Source organism: Anastrepha obliqua, chromosome 3, assembly GCF_027943255.1.
Source record: "Anastrepha obliqua isolate idAnaObli1 chromosome 3, idAnaObli1_1.0, whole genome shotgun sequence".
NCBI classification, from domain to species: Eukaryota; Metazoa; Arthropoda; class Insecta; order Diptera; family Tephritidae; genus Anastrepha; species Anastrepha obliqua.
Genome location: NC_072894.1, coordinates 22,962,007 through 22,988,729, shown reverse-complemented (window position 1 = coordinate 22,988,729; position 26,723 = coordinate 22,962,007). Strand labels below are relative to the sequence as shown.

Below are 26,723 nucleotides of genomic sequence, written 5' to 3'. Positions count from 1 at the left end.
TTAAGTAAGAATCATTTTAGAATCATTACAGGAATTGTAACAGGGCATTGCAGATAGAATTTTCAGCTTACTAGCCTGGGAGTGGTGATAGATAGGTCACACGCTTAGAAAATCACCAGATAACAACACGAGAATGGCACTGGACTGGAACCCGCAAGGGAGCAGAGGTCGCGGTCGGCCAAATATTACTTGGAGAAGGTCGATGTTGACTCAAAAATAACAACCCAGAAAGTGTACGATGGAAGAGTCTTGTCGAAGCCCTATGCTCCCGAGCGGAGTGAACAAGGATATAAAAAAAAGCATGAGTGTATACTCCAGCAAAACTTACATGTTCCGTAGAGAGGAAGACGAAGCCGCCAAAGATGTGCTGGCATCGTGCCTAGAACTGATCGTAATGCTAAGTCCTCTCATAATAATAATAGTAATATTTGAAATTCCTTCCATAGTGTTAAAAATTAATAGATAAATGCCTTACTGTATCGACTTTTTAATTACGTTGCGAATATCATTGAAAAATCTTCATTTGCGCCAGATTTGTTCTCCCTCGAATATATGGTAAAATACTTCTCTCAAATGCTTACTTCGTCTGAGCCTACAATAACCCTGAAAGGTGTTTGTAAAGAAATTATTTAGCATATCTCTGTCTTGCTCCCCGTTAACAACGCTGTTGCACTCTTCGGATTAAATAGCTAGACACTTAGGATACATCATTGGCTTCCCTACCCAAACACGGAAATTTCGCTTGTCAGCGTAGTCGCCTTGATGAAAATGCACCTTTTTCGGTACGATGGATTTTTCAGCAAAATTGCCACCATTTTCCATCTGGACAATTTTTGTCACTTTTTTCAACGCAAAATAGCTGTCAGTATTAAACTAGCTTTGGTTATTAGTGAGAAATCTGCCGACGACTCATCCTTTATGCAGAAAAAATCACTTAAGGCAGGGAATACAACAAGAGGCTCAATATACTAGAACTCAATCTAAGGAAACCCCTCCGAGAATGAGCAAATTGCCATTCTGAGCAACAGTTAGGCAACATTCAAGGGCCGAGCCCTTCCTTGCAAAGTGCTAACATACTGTCTAGGAAGAGCTTAGAAGCGAATAGCTAAGGCTACCACATGTAAGTTGGCACAAAACTGTAAGGCAACACCAAGTGAATTCCTTATTGAGAGCATAAATCAAAAAAGGATTTAGGTGAAAAGGATTAACTAGCAATGCTCAATGAGCCATCTACCCATATACAGTCCATCAATTCTTGTCGTTTCTGGGACCAACCACTGAAAACTCCAACTCACCAAGAAGTGTGAGAAGAAGGAATAAACATCTCGGCCTGATACAGCCAGAAAAATATTCATACGCTCAACCCAACCCAGCTCCATACTAGATTTATTGCGGAAGCTGGGTTTGAATGAGATAGTGTGCTGATGAAAGGGCACAAGAGATTTAAAGTTGCTATGCAAACTTTTCACTTTTTATTTCATTACATTCATTTCAACAATTTTCGCTACATTTAGGTGAGTTCATATCTGTCTAGCGAAAGCGGTTCGAGATCAAAGACCAAAACAAAATGGAAATGTTTTTAATTGCAGCATGAATAACCGTCCAACATTGACCTTTAATAAACGCTTCTTAAAGTACTAATTATCGTTGGTGATGAATCTTAATTTTAATTAAATTGAACTGAAAAAACATTTTACTCCCTACACAGAATGCATTTGTCACCAATAAAGCACATGTCAGCAATCCTATTTTCCATATGTAACTCCTTACATTCATCACAAAAGTGAATCTGCGGTGCAATAAATTGTAAATAGGAACTACAAATTTGTTGCTTTATTGGAGTTTAAATGTTTCCTCACGTATTTTTCGAGCGCCTTAGTAGGTATACCCTTACGAATGAGCCACATTGGCAAAGCCACGTTTCATTTCAATTGCCCGTCGCGTCTGCCGCGTGCTTTGAATATCACTCTTTCACAAGCACGTTTAATTGCTGCAAGGTCCAATGGAATTGTGTTTTTTGTCTTTCTGTGCTTTTAATTTCAATTCAATTGACAAATCGTGAGTAGCACGAAGTTCAGATTTAGGGAATACAAACCATTTTTCCACCAAATATCGAAAATTTACTTAGCCAACAAATAGGCGACTTAGTACTCGTACGAGTAAAAATGGAACAGTGAATAAGCGCTGAAAAGTCGTGATTTCATTGAAATACAAATATTCGAGACTAAAGAAGTTGTAGGCTAAACAAAGTGGATTTTCACTTGAATTGCTTTTGCTATTCATAATGCCAACAACAAATTGCCAATTACTTGGACTTCGCAATTAGAACAATGCTGTGGAGTCCGAATTCCAAACGAATTGGTGAATAGCTACATATTTTCCAAACAACAATATCAACAACAACAACAAAACTAAACTAAACCAAACCAATCCAAACTAAAAATGAAAAGCACTCTAAACGACCGCCTAGTCGCCGCGACTAGGAAGGCGCCTATGCATGACCTGCTACATACATACTGAGGTAGCCAATGCTAGCCACCCATGTCGCCATGTTTGGCTCCTGGGACAATTTCATTAAACTGCAATTGCGGTGCATTCACTCCGACTGTAGTAGTACGCTGCAGCGTTTAAATTCTTTTATCGCCACTTAAAAAGCGACCGTAAAGCGCCTGGCGGCCAAGCTTCCACTTAAAAGAGAAGCTACTCCAAAGCTTCGCAGACTTCAGGTGATACCAGTACAGGTTTGGACCTCAAGTGCAGCAGCGACAAATTTTGCATCTTGGCAAACGGCGCTCATTTACAAGCACTAAACCGCGAACCAACAAAGAGTCGAACTACCAGCCTAGCGTGGTGGACCAACCATTGAGGCAACATCAACGTAAACCGACTAATAAATCAAGGCAGCAATGAAAGACATCGTAAAAGTGCTTAAATTAATCATCTTAAATGTTTATTTGTTATTTAACTCATTCGTTTTATGATGTTGGCAGGCTGCAGGGGTCATATAACCGCTCAGCTGGTGCTCGCTCCGAGCCGATCCCCTCTACTACGTTGCATGCGCAACGTTTGTTGTTTACTTTATTTGCATACCAATCCCGACAGCTACGAGTATGTAAGTATGTACGTAGTAGTTACTCGCAAATATCCATCTTAAAGTTTCTCAGCAGACGACGGCGGCGGCACAGACGGCGTTACAATCAAAATTTACCAGCAAAATGCCACTAGCCAACGATCGAGCCGAGCGATCGGATCTCACGTTTATATAAGTAACAGGTTGCCAACAACAATAGTCTTTTGTTTGAATCTAACTCGATTTTAAGCGCCACCAGCACAGGAAACCAATGCAATTGCTCCTTGGCCATCGCTGGTTGTGTCCCCTAGTATGCGCCAGCCTTTCATCTATACAGCCTTTGTAGTTGTAACCTGTGGTCATATAACAATCCATAAACTGTTCATAGCTCCCTCCAGGTTGTACTTTGCATATCGTAGTCGCTAACTCAATCTCCTTAACGGTACATGTTTATCGCACGTCTCAAATATACGACACATGTACATACACCTCCATATGTCTGTACGCGTTTTGGTCTCATCAGCTCTCAGCAGTCGACGGTTACTGGTAATTCGTCTTTGGTCTCATAAAATTTTATCATACACAATGTTAGTGTTGCTAAGCTAAAATAAAGACTAAATAAGCAAATTGATCATTAACTCGTGAATTGGTAGCGAAAAAAGATGAAAAGAAGAAATAGCCGTTTAAAGATCGGGTTAGAGTCGAAACTTACTTGCATAACTAAACTGTTAGTCAACTCTTAATGGTAATGTATACAAGCAAGTTACTTTTACAGTTTTATGTCAAACTTCTCTTCCAATTTGTGATAAGCGCTTTGATCGTTAAGTCACTTTATATCCTTCCATTCGGTGGTCGTTGTTCGACGAATCCTGAATGCTGGCAGTAGAAACGCCATTCGGATTGATTGTCAGTATGCCACGCGCAAGTTTTACCTATGTCAAGCTTCTCTTCCAATTTGTCGTAAGCGCCAAGGAGCCAAGGCGGTCGCTTCTTAACACATCAGTGCCAAAGAGCTCAAACCTGAACGAACGAAAGCGGGGCAGGCGCATACAAAGCGGTCCGCCGTCTCATCCTCCTCTGCACATGCTGGGCAGAGTGCACTGTCTGAGATGCCTATCTTTTCCACATCCTTCGCCGATAGAAAGTGGCGCGTCATCAGTTCAACCAACTGTCTGCAATCCTTTCGCCTTATTGACAGGAGGATCTGCGACATGGCAGGTAACATCAGTTTTGTTCATCTGCAACCTCTCTCAGCCTGCCAAGCTAGCTTGTGGGTTGAAGTACCCCGTTTTCTAACCGGCTGCACAAGAGAGTGGGCTCCGAGCCTCAAAGCCCATCCGTGCCAAAGAGTCAGAGGTGTCGTTACCCGCGATACCCACATGCCCGAAACCCATGTTGGCATCAGAATATTATGTCTACCGACAAAGTTCAGCCTGGATTTACAGGATTCAACTACCCTTGAAGTGGTTGGAAGGTTATCTAAGGCCATGGGCACAGCTTTGTTGTCGCTGTAGACACATACAGATCTTCCTCTCTACCACAACAAAGTCTATTACTTCTTGATCAGCATATATTAGATTCCACGTAAACACAAGAGCCGGAACCGTGCTCGGTCCTGGAGACATCCGGGAAAATGCAAAAAGCAGTGTTTACCGGATTCATTTTCAGAGTTTGACCACAATTGAGCACCACACTGTATCTATTTTCAAATCTGTATCTTTTTCCACGTCTATCCTTGCTACCTCTCAAACAGAAACTATAAAAACTAAAAATTTAAATTAGCTGATAACACTGCACAACACACAAAAAAAAATAAAAAGTTTCCATCAACGAATTACGGTTATGCACTGTAATTTACATACTATGTATGTACTTTGAAATTTTACCAAAACAATATCTCCAATAACGAAACCAACCTAGACACTTTGCCTTAATCCTTCCTTCCGTCTTCTTTATTGACTTCAGTTCGATAAGAAAAACTCAATTTTATGGTTTTAAATACACTTCACAATTCAGTATAGTCGCCCCGAACATCAATACACTTGTTCCCACGAGATTCCAATTTTGAATTCCATCCCTGAAGTGAGAATCTGGAAGGACTGCAAAATACGATTCCAGAGCTGTTATGACATCATCATTTGATGAAAAACGCTTGAATTTATTTAGGTCTGGAAACAGACGAAAGTCGCTAGGGGCCAAATCTGGTGATAACGGTGGATGCTCCAACAATTCGAATGAAGTCATGTTTTTTAGCCATTGTCAAAATGCTCACAAGAGCATTGCCCACCGCGCATTGTCCTGATGGAAAATATTTTTTTCTTTTTCAAACTGGGTCTTTTTCCACGAATTTTTTTTTCGCCTGGTCTAAAAGGTTACAATAATATACAGAATTTATTGTTTTACAAGTTTGCAAGTAATACACAAAAAAATCATTTATCACTTCAAAAAACTGACCGATTTCTGGACACGAACTCGTTTGTGAATGAGTGAACCAGGTTCGCTCCACTCTTTAAGCTTTTGTTTTGACCAATCTTTTTACTGCACTAATTGATGGCGAAAAGTCCTTTCACACATTCAACACTCATTCATAAATTTCCATTGCTTTTAAACCTTTAAAAATCAAAATTAAATCACTGCACATCACAGAATGAATTGACAGATTGAAATGAAACTTCGCATTCGTTGATATGAAAAGTCTACCAACATAACCAAAATGTAGTGTATCTAAGAATAAAAACTTTAACAGAATTCGTTTCCGATCACGTGGTTTCATATGTCAATTTACCATTTGAATACGCAAGCAGTGGAACTTTCACACTCTCTAAAACATTTCAGACACATCGTCGAGGCAGACATTGGCAAACCTTCGAGTATATTTCTGCCATGAAGAAGCTTTTCATAAAAAATATCTGCCGTGCGGAGTGAAAAGGACTATTTTACAACGAACATCCGACAGCCATCCAACAGAGGGGCACCAAAGATGTGACATTAAATTTAAATCCACAGAATAAAGTTTGGATATCCATTGGAGAATCATATCGAATATTCACTTGAGAAGAAAAAAAATTTCTTACTATTTGGAGATCCAGTCGGATATCAACTTGAGAGTTGTAAGATAGGGGAATGATGCTGATATCAGCTCAATGCAGATAACAATAAATGATGTGCAAGATATTTTCTGTTTAATATTCTGTCCTTTATGTCAATCCAGTTGCTCGTGAATTCGATTATTTTAAAAGTAAGAAAATCAAAAACAAAGACTCAGTACCTCTAAAAATTATTTGTGATGCAATCTATGGTTATTGTAACAACTAACTGTACCAATGCTGTATATACAACGAATCGCAATTTTTTATAATTATTATTGGGTTAATTGTTAAACTTGTGATTCACAACTTGATTTTAATGGTTGGAAACATGTGTCCAAAACACACATACCCTCATAGGTATTCATATGTTGGCTAAGTGCAATTTACGCTCAAACATTTAACTTCAATTTGCCCACATTGGCCAGAGAATCAGTGAAGCAATTTTCTTAAATTACAAGCAATCACCCAGAGCTCACGGTGATGTCCGAGCGCCACTCTCAAATCGAATCACGTGCGCATATAATTCGCAATAGCAGCAGTCAATCTCGAGTCCATTCCACCAAAAATTTGAGCTACTTCCCAATGGGTTCACATGGCTCTTCGAAGCGCATACAGGTTGTTGGCGATTAACTTAAATGCTACTAAACTAATTTAAAAACGATTGAAAATTTGCTTCGAAGTCGTTTTAATCTGTTCTGCGCAATAGGTGCGTCATGGACCATTGCTCACAATTCCGTACTTTCGTCCAGCCAGTACGGGCTGAGCTACAAACATACGACTATTAGTTGTTATTAGTTAGAACTGTATTGGCACCAACTACTGACCATTCACATACACTGGGTGTATGCGTACTCGTATAGCGGCTGGACGGCTGCAATAACTCGTCATTCATAGCATCGTTGCTTTGAAGCTTAAACGCGCGCGCCACATTGACGGCTGTCAAAACATGTTGTCGGACAATACGAATGTCGTCGTAACACAACATTGGACATGATGTTACTGCTGCCGTTTCGGCTCCTGCGCCAGCTCCTGTTGCTGCCACAGCCAATAGCATTGACCGTCGAAGCTCAACTGCACCTTCATCTGCATCCGCATCTGTGCAATTGTCACGTACGAGTGTTCAACATTGGCGGAAGTTAATAGATTTTTGCAAAAATAAATACAAGTATTAAATCCATAATGCATCCATCCAGTGTGAACGGATGGCTGGACAAATGGGCGGTGGACCGGTTGTTCTGTTGGTTGTTGGATTGTTAAAACATTTTCATTAAGTTCGAAATTGCTTTTATGTGGAATTTAATTTGCGAACCACCATTGGACAAGCAATAACAATGCAATTTGGCTTCCACTTACAATGTGCATACAAGTACGTGAATGGGTACAAGTTATCATTTTTAAAAATGCCATGGAAAATGGGATCAATGGAAGGATAATAGATGGATGGGCGATGGCTGAAGAATGGAACGTAGTGTAAGGCACCCAATACCAATAATAAGAAGTGGCCACGCCTATAAGAGCCTGCTTGCATACTTTTAATCTGGTGTAATATTTATAAATGGGCGCTCGGTTAGTTCACCCCGCAGTATAACGCGCGCCTGACTAGAGAAATTGTACTATTTAGCTACAATAAGGACGCATTAAATTCCAAAGCTGGTGGGTTTTGTTGTTATTGTATCAGTGTATTTATCTAAGGGCACTGTGCCAATAGATTAGGTTAGATTTGTAGAGGTTGGACCAGTCCAAGCACCCAGTCAGGAAGACCACTATACTGCACCTGGATAGATTACAGTGGAAGGAATAGAGAGAAAGGATAGATAAAGTATGGATGGTATGATAGGAAAATTGATTTGTGGTTGGTTAAAGTGGTGGTTTGAGGTCACTCTTCCATGAAACTTTTGAGCTTATTAATGAATCTTAAGAGACCCGGAAGAGGAAGGGCATGAACTTTATCCGTAGTCAGCACATCGCACCTCAACAGCCTAAGTGTGATTCCAGAAAACGCCACACAGCTACAGAGAAAAGGCTCTGCAGTGTCCTCATTCTTACGACAGGATACGCATATTGGGTTGCCAATGATTCCCATGGTAACCATATGCTGACCAAAGGCGTTGTGCCCTGTGATTACACCCACCAGTACTCTGAGGTCCTTCATACTAAGTTTTAGGAGAAAAGTCGCTAATTTCCTGTTTGGTTCTTTCACAAAACACTTGGCTACTCTGCAGGAGCCCAACTCAGAAAAACGTCTTCTATGGGTAGGCCTCATGAAGTCGTTAATTCATAGTTGAGTCGAGGCAGAATTGACACCTAGAAAGCCTTCAGAACCTAATGGCATGCTTGCAGAGCCTGCCAGTACGGTGTAGTCACCGATCGCCATCGTCTAACTCATCTAACGCTAGGTCCTGGAGCCATTTGCAAAAATTATAATACCTTCCGATGGAGTGATTAATTTTGTGTCACCTTGTACATGCTTCTACACTATTACAATAAAAAATACTTACACTTGACGAGTCTGGGTTATAATTTATCTACCCCTGCCCGAAACTCTGTAAGAATTCAATTTTTCGTAACGAAATAATTTTAAGTATCGCCTGCTTTGTGGAACTTAAACGAAATTAATCGATAACAGTATCAATTGCTTCAATAAAGGTTAGTATTTCGTATAAAGAAAAAACATTAAACAAAAAAATTCCCATATCACTGTGTTTGCTCTTTTCGTTGGCGTCTGCAAGCAATTTGAAAGCTAAGCATTCAATGAATGTTGAAAATACCTGGGGTTGTCAATTTGTGAAATGAATTTTAAGTGAAAATCTGCGGGTGGTTTTGTTCGTTGCCACCATCGAACAATGCGACAATACGACATAAAACCCAACAGCTAAAGACACCAGTAACATACAAACACCCAGTCAGAGCGATGATCAGTAGTTCAAGTGAGCCCAAGCAAGCCAATCAACCTATTCAACTTGCGTCAGGAGTATGTAAGAACCGCAAGAAACATTCATTAACTGCTTGGAATTTTGAACAAAAACCCCTACGAATTCGTTTCATTTTTAGTACGATTGTTGATTTAATTGTTTGACTAATTGAGAGATTTTCTTTTTTTAAATCTCTTGAGGGCGCGGCTGCTGCGTGATCGCTGGCAATCGATTGATTCGAATGATGTACTTACTAGTGATCCACAAAGAATGGATCGCTTTGGTCACTGTTGATCCTTAGCGTCAACTGAAGTGAAGTATCACATGGTTTTGTGATCCCCCACTTGGCACTCCATCCGTCACTCACTTATGCACTTGCGATTTGTAATGACTTGATTTTGATGAATCTGTTGAACATACTCATGTACGTGCAAATATATATACACACACACAAACGAGTATGTAGTTGGTGTGCTGGCGGTGTTGATGATGGCTCGATTGCATCTCATTGCTTAACCCAATTTGGAGACAATGAGGCCGGCACAGCGGCGACACAAGTAATGCCACACCAAAAAACCTTCCGCACAACGAGAGCAACAAACTATGACTTTGCAACAACTTGGTGGCGCTTTATTTTTAAGTCGCCCATTCGTGTATGAGTAAGTCGAATTAATTAACTGCGCGCTGTCGCAAAACCGCCGCACAAGTTGTCGCCAAATGACGTGCAGCATTGCAACCGAAGCAACTGTAACCAGAACAACAGAATCTGCCGTACGGGCAAAACATTTTTTTTGCTTTATTTTCAAGTGCTGCATTGCGCTTGATGTCTTCTTAGACAACCGGAGGACACACAGAAGTAAAACTTTATCGCCCCCTCCCCCATTTGCGATCGTTTGCCTGCAAAATTTCATTGAGAAACAAACATTGGTCACGCTGCCACGTAATATCATCTCTGCACTCACCAGTTCGCTCCTCTACTCCACCTGTTGCGCGTTGGTAAGTTGACGGACGCGGAGCGTATGCGGCGAACAAATCGTGTTCCGGCTGCCAGCGCATGTCCGATACATCGGGATATCACTAGCCATCGGCAGTTTGTGGTTCCAATGCAATGGCGCCAGTATTGCAGCAACAACAACCATTGTTACAACAGTTGACTCGCATACAGATCGTAATTTAATTGCAAAATCTAAATGGAGATTTATGTAAATTTATAAATTCCCTCATACTGCTCGCGTTCGTGCGACACATGTGTAAGGATATGTAAGTATGTAAGTACGTATATGTATGTGGGAGCATAAACCGTGAGCTTGGTGTGTGGCTTGACTGCTGTCAAGCTTGGGAAATTGCAGACTTTTCCCTTGAGAAAATAGTTCGCTAGCTATTTGTGGCCATCGTCAGAGAATGGGTTGATGCTGTGTGCTGGTCAGCAGTTTGTTGAACGCAAGAACTTGTTGCTTTTTTAATATATTTTTTGCATCACCTAACAACAATTAGTTGGCATTTCCAATTGACAACTTAATTAAAACAAATTCCAAGTCAAAGCAGACATGATTACCTGAAATACGAATCTGTTCGATAAGATTTGTGCAGAATCTTAAGTATTGTGTTTGTATTATTGAATTATGTAAGGAGATAGATTATTAAATTACAAGGTGGCGCAAAATTAATCATCGAGTTTTGTTTTCAAATAACTTTACAACTGATATTGATTGGAGAAGAAGTTCGCAGAGTTTCTACCGAAGACTTTTATTTAAAAAAAAAAACAATAATTATATCAATTAGTTAATCAATTATATATTCGCCGTTGCTGTTTACAATCTCTTCCCAACTCTCGACCAATTTATTGATGCCGTTCCGCCAAAAATCGCCTGCTCAGGTGTCAAAGAAGTTGTTTAGCTAGTTTTAATGGTTTAACAGGGAGTGGAAAAAGTGGTAATGGGTCAGAGAATACGGCGGATGCTAAAGCACCTCCCATTTAAGCTCTTGGGGTGCGGCTTTGACGACTTGTGCAACATGGGGCCTGGCGTTGTCATGAAGGCGTATGGTTTTACCATATCGATCAGGTATTTTTGGTCGAATAGCCTCATTAATGCAGTGTAGCTGGGCTATGTAGAGCTCCTTGTTGACCGTCGCACTATTTTCGAACATTTCCTAGTGCACCATGCCTTCCCAGTCCACCTAAACACATATCAAGATTTTCTTTGGATGAAGATCCGGCTTGACTCTCGGCTTTGGCGTATCTCCTGGAGATACTCATTTCTTTGCTTCATCTTAATGTATAGGCACCATTTCTCATCTCCCGTGACGAACGCGTGTTGCTCGATGGCGGGCGAGATGCTGAGAAGCAATTAGAAGTCGACTTTCATTCTTTGTTTCTTTGAAGTCGTGAGGCACTCGGGCTCCCAGTTTTCCGATAAATCCCACTAAATGCAAATGATTGAGAAGCGTTTTATGATCACAGTTCGTTTTTTTCCGCGAATTCACGACTGGTTTGGCGAGAGTTCTCCTACAAAGGTAATTTGAGACTTCTTCATCGAGTTTAGATCGGAAGATCGCTGCGGCGGAATGTGTCATCGACGTCAAAGTCGCCATTTTTGAACTTTGCAAACCTTTTTCGTGCTATAGACTCGCGTATGACACCTTCTCCATACACTTCGCAAATGTCCCGAACTGCTTCGGCAGCTTTTAGACCTCGATGAAAAGCAAAGCAGAGCAGGGGTCAAAAATGTTGATTTTTGCTTCCTAGGTATTCCATTTCTAAGCCTCAAAACTAATAAGAAATTAAATAACTCACAAATACAGTTAACATAGTTTTGTAGAGCAGAAAGAGTTCTATCGAATGAACACTTACCCTTTGTCAAACAGCAAACAAATCGTTTTCAAATAAGATTAAATATAACAAGCGCTGTGAACTTATTGCCTAACCCAATACAAAAAAAAATATTTTGTGTTGTGAAAATCTTCGTTTTGACCATTATGCGCCTCGCTGCTTGCCTGTTTGTGTACTGCAGCTGTCTAGTTCATAAGTCTCAAATATTATTAACGTACGGCACCATTTATAAAATTTATATATATCTTCCTCTCATTATCATCTATTAGCGTTACAGCCCGGGGTGGGCTTTAGCTGCCTTACCAATCTTCCTCCATTCAATACGATCCAGAGATTTCCAGTTTTTGGCATCTAATTTTGTCAGGTCCTCGGTAATGCTATGCAACCAAGTTGTGTTTGGTCTACCACGGGGTCTTGAGCATAAAGGATTGTAGTCCAGCATAAGGTTTTGTGACGTACCGTCATCCATGCGAATGATGTCACCTGCGCATCTGATGCGTTAGGACTTGCTAAATCTTACAACATCTTCGCCATTGCAGAGACTTAGCTGTTTTTTATAGCGCCTGATTTGCGTGATTTTTTGCGTATTGGGCCAAATACTTCACGGAATATTTTACGCTCAAATATTCTTAGGCACTCCTCGTGCAAAATTCAGCGCCGTACGTCAGTATGAGCGATTTAATAGGGAGTTTGCAGATACGTAAGAGAGATCTTGATTTCAGGAGATTTGTGTTAGCGTGGTATGCACGATTCGCTACCATTATCCTGTCAGTTATACAATCCTGCATGCAGTTGTCGTTACTTATTAGTACCTTTGGATATGTAAATTTGGAAACGCTCTCAAATCTTCATATAGGGTGACTAATTTTGCGCCACTTTGTATATCAAGAATTTGTACCAATTAGATCATGAATATAATTTTTCAAAATAGCTCGATGTCAACGACATCTGACTGGTAATATTTGTAATAAAAGTCCTCTTTCAAAGTCGGTTTAGTCATTTTGGAAATTATTCTGTAAAAACAGACAGAGAGACAAAATATATAAAAACTTTTGTTCGCTTGTGGTGACGTGCGATTAACTTAATGAGACATATAACTCTGCAATTTTATGTATAGCCGAATGGTTTGATGCGTGACTGCTTTAGATCCCTCCATTTGTGGAACAACATCAAGGCGTACACCACAAATAGGAGGAAGAGCTCGGCCAAACACCTAACAGAAGTGTACGCCCCAATTATTTATTATTTTTATTTTATTTAGAAATTTATACTTGTCAATATTCATAGATTATTTACAGAAATCTAAACTTAAATTTTTTCTTTTTCTTTCAGGATCCATTCACGGTAAGTAGTGTCACACAATAGATATTTGCAAAAAGGATGCAATCCATATGCAGGAGCAGTGAGTAACATATCAAACAGAATTATTCATCCAATTTTATTTCTGAATAACTTTTTTACTAAAAAAATGATTTTGAGTGATGGAAATGTTCATTAGACGTTTGAGCACGTTTTTCTTGTCTGCTTGTGTACTACAGCTGTCCATTTGCAAAAATTTTAAATCTTCCGATAGGGTAAATCTTCTGGTTTCTTCATCTTTTCGATGGCGAACATTCTTTGCGTAGTTAGATGTACGTTTTTTGCTTCACCAAGCCATATGCGAATTTTGGTTACAAAAAGGTAATGATCTGAGTCGATGTTAGATCCTCGGATCGTACTTGCTATACAAATAAAAAACTAGAAGCATGTTTTCCATCTATCCATCTGGTTTCGCGTTTTTCGATTAGGAGGCAGCCACATAAGTTGATGAATTCTTTTATGGAATCTCATACTACAGACTTTCGATGTTTCGGAACCCAGTGAAGTCCTTTGGCCTTAATCCATTTTATCGGATCATTCGTTGCGCAGACTGAATTTTCCAGTTGTGGTACAAAAAAATCCCTTTCTCGCCCACACAGGCATTGATGTCGTCAAGCACAATTTATATTCATATTTTTTTTGTGGCGGGGGAGGCTCTCAGAAACGTTTCAGGCGCTTCTAGAAGCTGTCTTTGAACGTAATGTCATTCTCTTCCGTCGGCGCAAATCACCAAGATATTAGAGAATATCGCTTTGATGATACGGATTATTGCAAAGGTACTTGACTGCGAAGTCTCTCTGCCACAACAAATCCAACACCGAATTTGTGTTCCTTTACATAGCAGCTGTAGTGGATATCGCAAGGTTCAATGGTCTTCTTTCCTTGCCCCGTCCATCACATCTCTTAAATGGCGATGACGTCAGCCTTTACTCTGGGCATCAACCAGACGAGCAGAGGCACCTTCCCCATTAAGAGACCGAACAGTCCAGGTGTATGCTCTCAAGTCATAACCCTTAGTTCATTTGTCACGGTCATCAGAGTAAAGAGTTCTCATCCGAGACTTTTCATAGAGAAAGCATTTTTACGTGGCGGGCCCCAAGCCCAGCGCACAGCCAGATATCCTGCTCAGTTTCAACGAATATTCGGAAGCAACCCAAGCGATATTTGGATGAAGTCCGATAATTCTGAGCTGCTTGAACCGTATGCAGAAAAATCGTCGTCGCCACTCCCACGCGAATGGCGATCAGAGACTTTTCCAACTTCCATGGACTTCTACACGCGGAACTATCCTAAAGAGAACAATCTACTTCTTCTTGATTGGCAAATTCAAAAACCACAATCACATTGTAAAAAAACACAAAATTTTTAATTTCATATCTCAAAAGCCAACGGCAGGTTGTATAGATTAAATCGTATTGTAATAAGATGCGTGCCACGGGATGCCTCTTGATGTCTCCCCTGCAACATCTACCCAACGAAACCTCCATGCTCCCGGCTAAGGAGCATAGTAAGAAGTTCACCACGAAATTCCTGTTGCGGTGCTACTGCAAGAATCACTCCTGCAGGCACTTGCTAGAGGCTGTCTCCACCTTCCAGGCTAGTCAGGAGATATCTCTTCGACTTACAGTCATGAGATCCTGAGATCCTCCAGACGCGACTGCAACTACTGGATCAGACAGTATACAAACATACATTGAACGACATTTATAGGGAGTCTCCTACCACCTTCCTTATCTCCCAGATGCTCCGAATACCGTCACATATGTCCAACTACCACCTAATGCAGACGAAGTGCTTCATCTGCCTTGTGAGACCCGCGTAACTTTGGCTGAATGAAAGTACTCCACACGATGCTAACCCCGCTCACCAAACACCCATCTAATACAAAACTCAACAGCATGTTTCGTGGACCTACCGTTAGATGAGATAGACGATGATTTCGATTTCTACACCATCAGGTGTCTACTTATACACACTGAGAGAGCTTCATGCATTGCCACAAAAACAACAACTGTGTATACAACAGCTTACTTTTCAATCACTTCTTGAGCGCAATAACTATATATCCTTGTAAGTACATAAATACAATATACACCCCTAAGTAGGTGAATACTGCTACGCACACTCATACAGACATACACACATATGTAAATATAATCAAGCCGCTGCAATTTACGACATAACTAGAGTAATAAAGTATATTGAAATAACTTAATAATGCAACAGCGTCACAATACCATCACCTGTTGATGAACTGCCGTTCGTCAGTTGCTGACACGCGCTGATCGACTTGAACTTCAATCTTCCTATACTCGTCTACGCATATGCTTGTATATTCCTTTTCACATACTTACAAATTTCGACTACCTACGGTTTATCGCTGGCCTCATGCCCCAATGCGGTGTTGCAAAGCTACAATTACGCCTTTTCCACCTTTCCAGCTGCATGGCGCGAATACTTATCGATCGCTGCGGCTGACAAATAAGCGCCTCAACACGCCACTATCTGCTGTCCAGCAATACGAACGGACAGGAGGCAGTTATGAAAGCAATTAAGGATATCGAATATCGCGCAAAAAATATTGAAACCGATGCAGATATGCCTACTTAACTCGAGCGAGTAGGGGCATAGTGTGCCTCTAGCCCGTAGTCCACTTGTTTGTGGCGAGAATAAATGATGACGTACAGCTGCTGTTCAACAGCACGCGCTTGAAGAGCCAATAAATCATTGTGGCGATAGCCTGACTGGAGAAAACAAATTTTAGTCAGAATCCTCCCAAAAACAACTGAGTTAATACCAATAAAAATGCCAACGCGATTGGTTTGCGAAATTATAAACTTGCGAATATATGCTGAATAGCATTCGTAGCCTAATTAGTAGTGGCGTGCGCACACACCTGCCAACCGTAGGAGCTCAAGACAGATCGGGCCACGACAGGACGACTTCAGCATAAACTGGAGCAAAAATGTGCCTAGACTGTTGAATTTGTTAAAATTGTTGGGTGTCTGCTCATTAAATATTCGCATTCGTAACCGCTCATTGTCAGCTAACAAAAACAACATTAATAATGTGTGGGTATGAAGGAGCTAAAGCAAGAATAATGATAGGTACAAGGATTATTAAAGTAAACAAACTCAATTGTCGTTTAAATGACAAGTTTTGACAATTTGTAAAATGACATGCCCGAAAGCGGCCAATCGTTGAGGGAACGTGCGGCGTTAAAAGAACGCCTGCAATGCATACTCGTACGCGCAAACCTGCCGACAGCCGAACAAACATGAATACAAACAAGGGCACAGGCGACCCTTCTATGCGCAAATGCTTGACTTAAATTAATAATCCGCGTAATTTGGTGATTTTTAGCTGCGCAACATAAAGAGAAGAACTGAGGCGATTCGCCGAAGTAAGTAAACGTCTGCGCCGTTGCTGTTACTGTCGCTGCCGCGTGCGTTTGTTTTTCGCTTAATATGTCATTTAGATTGTTTGCCGTCGATAAACACGTCAGCCGTCAGCTGAATTGTATTGGTTGATGGTTTGACGTGGTTTTGACGTTGTTAGTCGGTTCGTTAGCTGCGCGCTTGGGTCAGTTTCACTGGCTACTTTTACCTGTTTTTACCTTGTTTTCAAGCATTTGTTGATTTTTTTCTGAATGTTCGTGTATTGGCCTAAATTACAAGTATTATTTTGGGAATTGTGTGTTGAATGCTTAAATTGTTTTACCCGCTGTTAGGTTTTTCTGGGCGTTTCGGTGTCAATGCGAAACGGAAATGTAATTTCTAATCAATTAAGTCTTATCGTTTGGGTTTGCTTGCAGCGTCAGTAAATAGAAAATAATTGCGCCTTCTAAGCGACTATAGAGCAGGGTAGGGGTGGCTTTCTATTCACATAGCTGCAAATGATATCTAAGGAGAAAGGCCACAGCCATATAAAAGAAATAAGTGCCTTGGGAATGTGTCCATATTTCGACGAGAAATTATGATTTCGATCTGGAAATGCTATAATAACTACGAATTATTATTAGTACATATTTGACATGAAAACTAAAACAGTTAATAATAAATCTGTGAAAATATGTTTTTGTGATTGGGTAGATAGATAAGGCTACTTACCGTTTTTTTTTTCCAAAGAATACGCACAGGTGGTGGTGTTATGTCAAAGGAAATAATACTAAGGATTTTCTTTGTGTATCTGAAGCGGAGTGTGAGAGTGTATCGTGTAACGGAGCGGAGCAAATACTTATACATGTAGGGGCGTACGGTATTTGAGGACAACTTTAGAGTAAAACTAATTAGTTTTTATTTTGAACAAAACTCTACGAATAAGAAATTACAAAAAAAATTGCAAAATCCTTAGGATTGCATCAAATTCCGTCCTTCCAACAGCAAAAATTAAAGAAATGGCAAATGTTGCAGCCTGCAAATCCACTATTCGACAGTTTGGCTGTACTAAAAGCATAAAAAATGGGAAAAAATCACCTTTGAATACATTTCGTAAAGAACGGCGCCTCGATTTTGCAAGGGACCACATGGCTTGGAGTTCTGTTACAAATAACGATCTCAGTGAAAGAAAAAAAGTGGTGTTTAGTAACGAAAAGAAGTTCAATCTGGCAGCGCCGGATGGACACAATTACTATTTTCATGACTTTAGGAAGAGCCGACATCACAGCCGTGAAGGAGATGTTATGGTAAGAGGAACAATATCGTACTATGGCGCGTTCGAATTGAAAATTGAAAACTACAAAATGACGGGAAACAGCTATAAAGCTCTGTTGGAATCATCTTCTTCCGATATTCGCGAAACATGTGTACATAATAATTGGATCTTGCGCCTGGGCAATGCACCTGTACACACTTCAAATGTGGTCATAACCACCGAATTCCCCAGATCTGAACCTTATTGAAAATCTATGGAGATGGCTTACTCGTTAGGTTGCAGACGAAAATGCTTTAATTCGAATCATTAAAACGGCCTGGTCTGAAATCTCATTAGGAGAATTTTGTATCTGAATTTGTACAAATCCATGCATTAACGTATTTACGAATTTAATTTATAAACAAGGTGGCACAGTACAAACTATCAAGCCTTAAATAATAAATGTAAAAAAAGCAAAATTTTCTATATTTGTTATTATTATTTTTTTATTTGGTTAGTGCCTCTATTCAAGTGAAACAAAAAATAAGCACAGTATTACAGCTGCTGAAGTTTCACTGTTGCGAAATACCGTTAAAAAAAATAAATAAATAAATAATTGGCGCGTACATCTCTGTTAGGTGTTTGGCCAAGCTCCTCCTCCTATTTGTGGTGTGCGTCTTGATATTGTTCCACAAATGGAGGGCCCTATGGTTTCAAGCCGACTCCGAACGGCAGATATTTTTATGAGGAGCTTTTTCATGGCAGAAATACACTCGGAGGTTTGCGATTGCCTGCCGAGGGGCGACCGGTATTAGAAAAAGGTTTTTATTAATTTTGCTTTCACCGAGATTCGAACCAACGATCTCTCTATGAGTTCCGAATGGTAATCACGCACAACCCATTCGGCTACGGCGGCCGCGAAATACCGTTAGATGGGATAATATTGTGATGCATGTTTATTTTCGAGCAAAGTACAGTCTTCTCTTGAATTATCAGAAAACCTTGGATTACTAGATCAAATACGATTTCCTTTCTTCCATGAAAATTATTGCCTCTAATCAACTGAACCAGTCTATAAAATCATCCAATCAAATTTTCAATAGCTTCAACAACCTCCTCGATTCGAGTCCGGAAACGATTGCATACCCGAATTCAATGCTCCTTGTTCATATTGACCACAACAGTATTAATTTGCTGGCTTCAGAGAAGAAATGCTGTTATAGAGGTGGTTATTGGCTTCACGCTCAACTACGCCCCGTACGTAATAGTCCACGGAGACGGGAAATTAGACGGTCATTAGTTCGGTGTTACGTGGTCATGGAAATTTTCAGCCATCGAATCTTGTGTCGCCATCTCTGTTTGTGAAGCAAAGTGTTGCTGAAAGGTGTATGGGCTGTCACCGCGTACACTTTCAATCCAGGGATTCCCTACCATCTCTTGAACCTCGATACATACAGCATAAATCTCTCGAAATCCTTGAGTAAAGGAATGTGAAGAAAGAACATGTCTTTTGTCACATGGAAAACATCTAAAACTTATGCAAAAGCGGCTGAAAACATCGTGAGCGCTTGAGAACAGGATCCTCTGTAGTAATTTTCCTTTCTGTAATTTTTGCGGTTGGTCTTTTATTCTAAGTCCAAAAATTTGTTCAGTATACTTCTGCATTCGCTTGAACCAGTTTTCAAAGCACTTTTGGCCCTTAGAAGTGATTACCTCCAAAACGAGCCGTTTAAGGTTTGAAGTGCTTCTTAAAAAAACGTTGACCTCCATTTTATTGTTGATGTGCGGGAACAAAAAGAAATCATTAGGGGCCAAATCAGGACTGTAAGACGGATAAACGATTTGTTCGACCTTTTGATGCTCAAAAACTCTCTTGTGTTACCCGATAAGTCAGAGCTCGCATTTTCGTGATGAAGGATGTTTCGCCTTTGGCGGTTGATTTCCCCTACTTTTCCGAAATCTTCTGTCAAACAAGTGGAACCTCTGTAGGAGATCATTTCTGTAATAGCTGCGGTTGGTTTTTTGGTCTAAGTCAAAAGTTTTTTCCGTATGTTCTTGTCATGTAGTTCCATGTGCTCCAACATTTCTTTACACCAATCGACACGAGTCTTTTTTAGGGCAATCGCAAAATTATGGCGAAAAGGTCGCAAAATAAAAATGCACCTCTCGTAGGCAGCACAAGCACCGTCGTGAAAATTAATAAAATAGTACAAATACTAAAATTTATTAAGAGAGTTGGTATCAGAGAAATACTCAATGAGATTCATGAGCAGGACACAATAGATGTTTCAGGTCGTGGAACAAAATATCCTCTTAATAATAATAATAATAATACCAATCGGAGGTTTTGGAAAATTTCAAGTATGCATTGAATTTTGATATAACAAAGAGTGTAAGTTTGAAGTGGCTCAAAAAAAAGAAAATAAAGAACCAGGCGAAAAAGATTGCGTGTATCACTTTCGGTAACGCATTTCGAGAACGGAAGAGGGCGAAGTTGTCCAGTGATCTCTTCCAATGCCTATCGAAATTTTGCATTGCTGGAATGAGCCCGATATGAGTCATCCCTACAAAAGGCCGAGCTACTCCTCCCATTTGTGGTGTGCGTTTGATGTTGTTCCACAAATGGAGGGGCCTACAGTTTCAAGCCGACTCCGAACGGCAAATATTTTTCATGAGGAGTTTTTTCATGGCAGAAACACACTCGGAGGTTTGCGATTGCCTGCCAAAGAGCGACCGCTATTAGAAAAATCGTTTCTTCATTTTGGTGTTTCATGCACGGAGACTCGAACATACAACACTTTTGAGTGGTAATTATGCACCAACCCATTCGGCTACGGCGGCCGAATTACCATTCATAAAACAATATAACATTTTTCTATGGTTACATCGACCTTTTTTCAATTTTTTAATACCTTTTCAGAAACGGATTAAACTTATGTCCATTTGTCCCTTACTTCCTATTTGCATCAATAGATTAAGTAGCATCCGAAATCAGTTGTCAAACTTTACACAACCTTTTATTATTGAATCATGCATTTTCGCAACTATTTATTTTCTTCTCAAGTGTCACTTTGATATGAATAATTCGTTTATTTATTGTAAATCATTTTCACTTTTTTCTTTTCATGTGCCTCCCCACACCGTTGCCAAACATTCATCTTTTCGCCAACAAATTACCGGAAATTGATGGCATCGCTACAACGTATTGCAACGCTGTGGTTACAATCATCAATACTAATAAATCGTTGCATCAACGCCTGCCATCATCACACATTGCTACAATACAAAAACAACCAAATGATCATTTTGACTGTAATGCGTCCGCTGAAAACACCTGAACGTTTACTGATCACTGATCATTTGCAACATCATTTGCAACAACACCAATACGTTGGTTGCCGTGGAATGACAAATGAACGGCAAACTCGCGAATGCAATGGACGGACAAATGTTGCTGGTTGCCGAAATGATGGATTATCAACGCTGCTTTTATTTGTATTTTTATCTTGGCATGCCTGTTTGCTGTGCGCATTTAATTTCGCTTAAAAACAACCTTAATGGCGCTACTCTCGACAAATGTCAAATGGGGAAACAGGGTGTAAGTAAAACATATTTCTTTATTTTTCATTTGAACCCAATTTTAAAAGTGTTAATGTAGTGTTGTATGTGTATCGTTCATCTAATTAAAGTCTCATTAGCTTCTGCGGTTACTACTCTATAATTAAATTTAAGCTATGTACGTATTCTGGAATTGTTTAATGACCGCCTGTGCGCGCCCATTTCATTTAGACAAATATTTGAGTGCACTGAATTGAAATGTCTTCGTTGTCAGCCAACCATTCCGCACACTTCCCTCTCACATTGTATGCACATGCAAAGACGTACTGTGTTATGTGCGCTTTTCGTATAGCTAATAGCTGTGGGCGTGTTGCTGCGATCATTATCTGTGGCAAATGTGTGGATTGTATCTTTTTTTGTTTGTCTGTTGGTGTCTGTGTCTGTGTCTGCTTTCGACAACTCGTTAGCGAAATCAACAAAACAAATGGATTTCTTACTGCCGACTCGATGAGCAATTGCTGTTGGTGTTATTAGTAGAGCAGTGTGTGTGTCGTGATGGGCGTGAAAGCGTTGACAGTGACGACAATTTAGACCATTTTGCGGTATTTCTCTTCTCATGCTCGACCGGCGAAAACGTAGGATCGACAAGTGTGATCCTTAACTGCATTTTTCAAATGAATGTTGGTTAGTCACTCATTCTGTAATTGGAACCACTCCGCTCTTGTTCTTCTTGAGTATGTTTTTGACAAAAAGTTTAGCAGCCACAAATTTCCTTGCTAAATTTTTATTTAGTTCACAGTTTTTGTTGAATGAAAAGAATACCGCAATGCTAAATTTTAATACAATATGACCATTTAAAATATCAACTGGTAGTGTTAAAAGCAACTAGCCAAACGATTATTTATGATAACTTTTATAACTGCGCGTCGCTGCCGTGGTGCCTAAGCCCTGACGGTTGTTGGTTGGGATTCTATGAAGGCCTTGGTACATCTAATGAATACCTTGTTAAGTCCATCAGTTTGCTTAGGCATACCATCAGGGTCACCCATGTTGGCGAGGTCAGCCTGAAGATGTTGCAGTATCTCTCAAGTATTCCCCTCATAATAATAATGGTAATAATATAAGCTAACGCAACAGTTCACACACCTCAACCAAAATATGATGGTAACCCAACACCTCACACGCGCAACGTTTTAGCTAACGCAACAGTTCACACACCTCAACCAAAATATGATGGTAACCCAACACTCCACACGCGCAACGCTTTTGAGGAGATACCAGAGCAGCGATTGGCGTTCCCGTGGGAAACGCCTACTCAGCAAAGAATTGGTCACGTTGCTAGCACACGGGCTTAGCTTTAGTATTAGAATTAAAAATACTTTTAAGTTAGTTGTAAAATAAGTTTCAACAAATAAAGACCGGTCTCCGGAATAAAATTGTTTTTTTTTATAACAACCACGACCGGGTAATTTAACTTATACACTTGCCCACAAAGGTTTTATAATTTCTGTTCACCTAACGGTTATATATGCGCACCCATCTGTGATAACCACAATCAGGATCAACAAATTGAGATGGGCAGGTCACATATTGCGGGCTAACACGGTTTACCCACCTCAACAAATACTCTTCGGTAAATGCCACAGACAGAGAAGGGGCCGCCGGCCGCTTAGATGGTTTCACGGTGTAGAAGAAGATGCAGGCGTAGAAGAAGATAGCAGGCAAAGACCCGACCAGGGTGCCAGCCAACAATGATAATGATGAACCGTTATATATACAGCATAAAGGATTCGAGGTAGATATAGATATATATTAGTTTGGGGACAGAGAAAACCATTAGAGAAAAAAAAGAAAATTCAGTGCAGTTTACAGTTTTTCTTTGACAGGGGCGAAAATACAAGCCAAATAAATTTTATTTTTGTCGATTCCATAGACATATTAAACTAGGAAGATTGCTGACAGAGTTAGTAGCATACTCCGATGAACTGGTCCTAATGCTATCGTGACCGTTTCCATCCGTCATGGCTGAGATTTTGGAATGGACACTGGCTGTACTCAGTCGCTGGGTTGCCATTTGCGACCTCAGAGTCAACTCTGATGAAGCTGATGCTAGAAAATATAAACCTCCGCACTTTAGACTTCCAAAACCTATAAACAACCACGTTCTTTTACTTTCATCGGAAGTTAGGTATCTTGGAGTGATACTTGACTCCAAACTCCATTGGGAGCCACACATGGAAAATCGGATAAATAAGGTCAGTATAGGTTTCTACTCGTGCAAATCTATGTTTGCCAAAAAATGGGAGCTCAAGCCATAGCTCGTGCTTTGGATGCACAACGTAGTGGTTCTACCAATTTTAACGTATGAATACCTGGTTTGGTGGAAAGGACTCCATGTATTGCATATAGAACTTAACCCAGTGCTACCCTGAATGTCGTTTTGCATTTACTTCTCATCGGCCTTTAGGTTATTTCCATTGCTGCTCAAAGTGCATTCAGATTAAAGGAGGTTGGCCGCTGGAGGCAATTGCTGAAGAGACGTGATAGCATCTTTGGGTAGTTAACACCGTACTTCTCTGTACTTCGTGATCTAGATCTCTCTGTCCACAAACTAGAATTTGAGGGTCGTGCTAGGGCAATCTTTCCAAGTAGGCAGGATTGGAAAGAGGGGAAAATCTGCACGGAAGCTGGTACCTCTGACTTCACTGACGGCTCCAAAAAGGAATTGGGCGTCGGAGCAGGGGTAGTCTCTAAATCAGTCAATTTTTCTATTTCCTTGAAATTAGCGAATAGTGTTTTGCAAAATCCTTAGAGAATGTGGGTGTAAGTCCAAGCCACAATCAAGGCACTGACAACGCCATAGTGTAGATTCAAACTAGTCAACTTACCTACTGACCTTACTTATCAAGGACCCAATAGGATTGTTAAACGGTAACGGTAATTGGCGCTTACATCCATTGTTAGATGTTGGGTGGAATAGCCGAATGCTTTTATGAGAAACTTTCCGTGTCAGAAATACACTCGAAGGTTTGCAATTGCCTGCTGAGGGGACCGCTATTAGAAACAACCATTTCTACCATTCGGTGTCTCATGCCCATAGTAGGTTTCGAACCATCGTCCTACCGAATAGCAGTAATGCACAAGCCCATTCGGCTACGGCGGCCGCCAAACAGTTATAGATAGGGTACAATATTGGACAGTCAAACCGACCGGAATATGATCTTAAAGGAACACTCACCCCACAAGCGAAAGTCCCGAATTTGAGAAGCTCATCGGCCCTCTTTTAGCGCGTTTGAGTAAAATCCTTTGCGGCTTCCAAAATACTCTCAATCTTTTAAACTTCACTCACTAGTTTTAAGACAGTTATCCGGGGTCTACGGTATCGAAACAAACTAAGAGTCGTTCCGGTTTTTAATTTTATTTTAGCCCAAACTGAATTTATCAATCAAGGTAAATGTGGGCCTTTTTACAGAGTATGCAACGCAGATACTTAACTGAGCATGATACTATACCGGGTTAACTTATGATCGATTACACATCCAAAGAATTCTCGACTACCAAAAATTATGTTTCCGAAGGTACCTCACCCACATTTGTACATACCTAAATATGGTGGTTATGGTTACCGTTCATATTTTTATTTCACTTTTTTCATACGATGCCTCCAAAAGGGACTCCAGATGTGGCCTCAAGTGTGGATGGAATCCTCACGTACACCCCGCGATTACCTTTTAGAACTTGTGGCATTTAAATATTCCATCCCATCCATCAACTGTATGCCCACAACACCTTTGTGCATATACCATTCGTACAACGGATACGAAATTATCTACCGCTGCACAGCTACAAATAACCGCAAGCACATTTCTTATCAGCCAAATATCAAATTTCGATCGGAAACGCCTTCGAGCGACTTTGGATCAAACTGGCAGTCGCAAACGACCACAACTACCAAACAACAACAAGAACACTGACGCTGATATCAACGCCGATTCACGCGAAAAGTAGTTACCACAAAGCGTTTCCCGCAGCGCATAAATAAAGCAGGAGCCTGCCACTTACAACTTACAGCTCCCTACTTGCCACTCACTCTTCAATGCGCTCCTCCTCTTTTAGTGTAGCTTCTTGTTGCAAGAGACTTGACGCGAAAATGCCGCAAAGGTAACAAACCACACACACATGCCAGGGTATGCTCGTATGCATTTGATATCGCATGACCCTCATTATCATACTTGGCACCATTAAAGCAATTTATTTCCGACGCTGCTCATTTTCCTTTTTCACTCTTCTCGTCTACTTTCATTCAACTTAAGGTTGTTTGTTGCTTTGAACTTGGCTTAAATACGCTGCAAGGACATTTATTACTGCAAGTACCCCATAAATACATCTGCCACAACAACAACATCAACAAGCACTACTCACTTGGCTTAACTTTACTTTGTGGCAACAACCGTCCATTCACATCGGTGGCGGTCTGCTTGTTATTCTTTTGCGTCGTTTGAGTGAAGGATGTTGTTAAAAGGATCGCATTGCCTGTAATGGCAATGTAAAGTACCTCGATAATTGTTGCATCGCCCCTCCAACTCGCCATGCATGAAAATTCAACATTGCAATATGTAGTACCTGTTGCATTATCAGGTTCGCGTAACTGGAAGCTACTTACAAAAGTGCATTAGTAGATAATTACAACACACATATAAATTTATCCCGAAAAAGGCCAACCACGAGCGAAAAATTCAGACTGGTCCAAATATAGTTTTTTTATTATTTATTGGGTATGGGAATAAGTTTCCGTCCTTTCTTAGGAAAAGTTATGAATTATTTAAACAAGTGAATAATAAATGATATTATGTGAAGTGTGTGCCATTAGAAGCTACAACTTTACTCCATCTTTCAGGCAGCATACGGATTCCTCTGACGAAAAATGCGAGTTCTTTTAACTTGATCCATTCATTAAGCCAGATTGCGATGCTCTCGTAAGAAGTGAACCACTCTCCAATAAGGGCTGACTGCATTGATCGGAAGAGATGTTAATACGAAGGTGCAATGTCTGGGGAATACGGCGGGTGGGGTAAGACTTCCCAATTCAGTTGCTCTAAATGTTTCTGGACCGATTTAGCAACGTCTGGCATTGTCACGAAGCAAAATCAGTTTGTCATGTCTACCGTCCCATTCTCTTTGAGAGGTCGATTCAAACTCATTAGCTGCAGTCAGTAACGATCGCCAGTGATTGTTTTAGATGGTTTAAGAAGTTCATAATAGGAGTTCTGATC

At 40.4% G+C, this 26,723-nt stretch overlaps 1 protein-coding gene across 1 annotated transcript in view; it reads left to right on the top strand.

Moving 5' to 3' along the window:
- The window catches only part of LOC129240741 (ankyrin repeat domain-containing protein SOWAHB), a 146,825-nt gene extending 121,367 nt beyond the window's left edge, over positions 1-25,458 (top strand). Inside the window, exons 4-5 of the mRNA XM_054876713.1 lie at positions 13,234-13,245; positions 25,186-25,458. Coding sequence (XP_054732688.1) covers positions 13,234-13,245; positions 25,186-25,458 — 285 coding nt within the window. The remainder of the gene's footprint in view (positions 1-13,233; positions 13,246-25,185) is intronic.
- Positions 25,459-26,723: the final 1,265 nt, after the last annotated feature.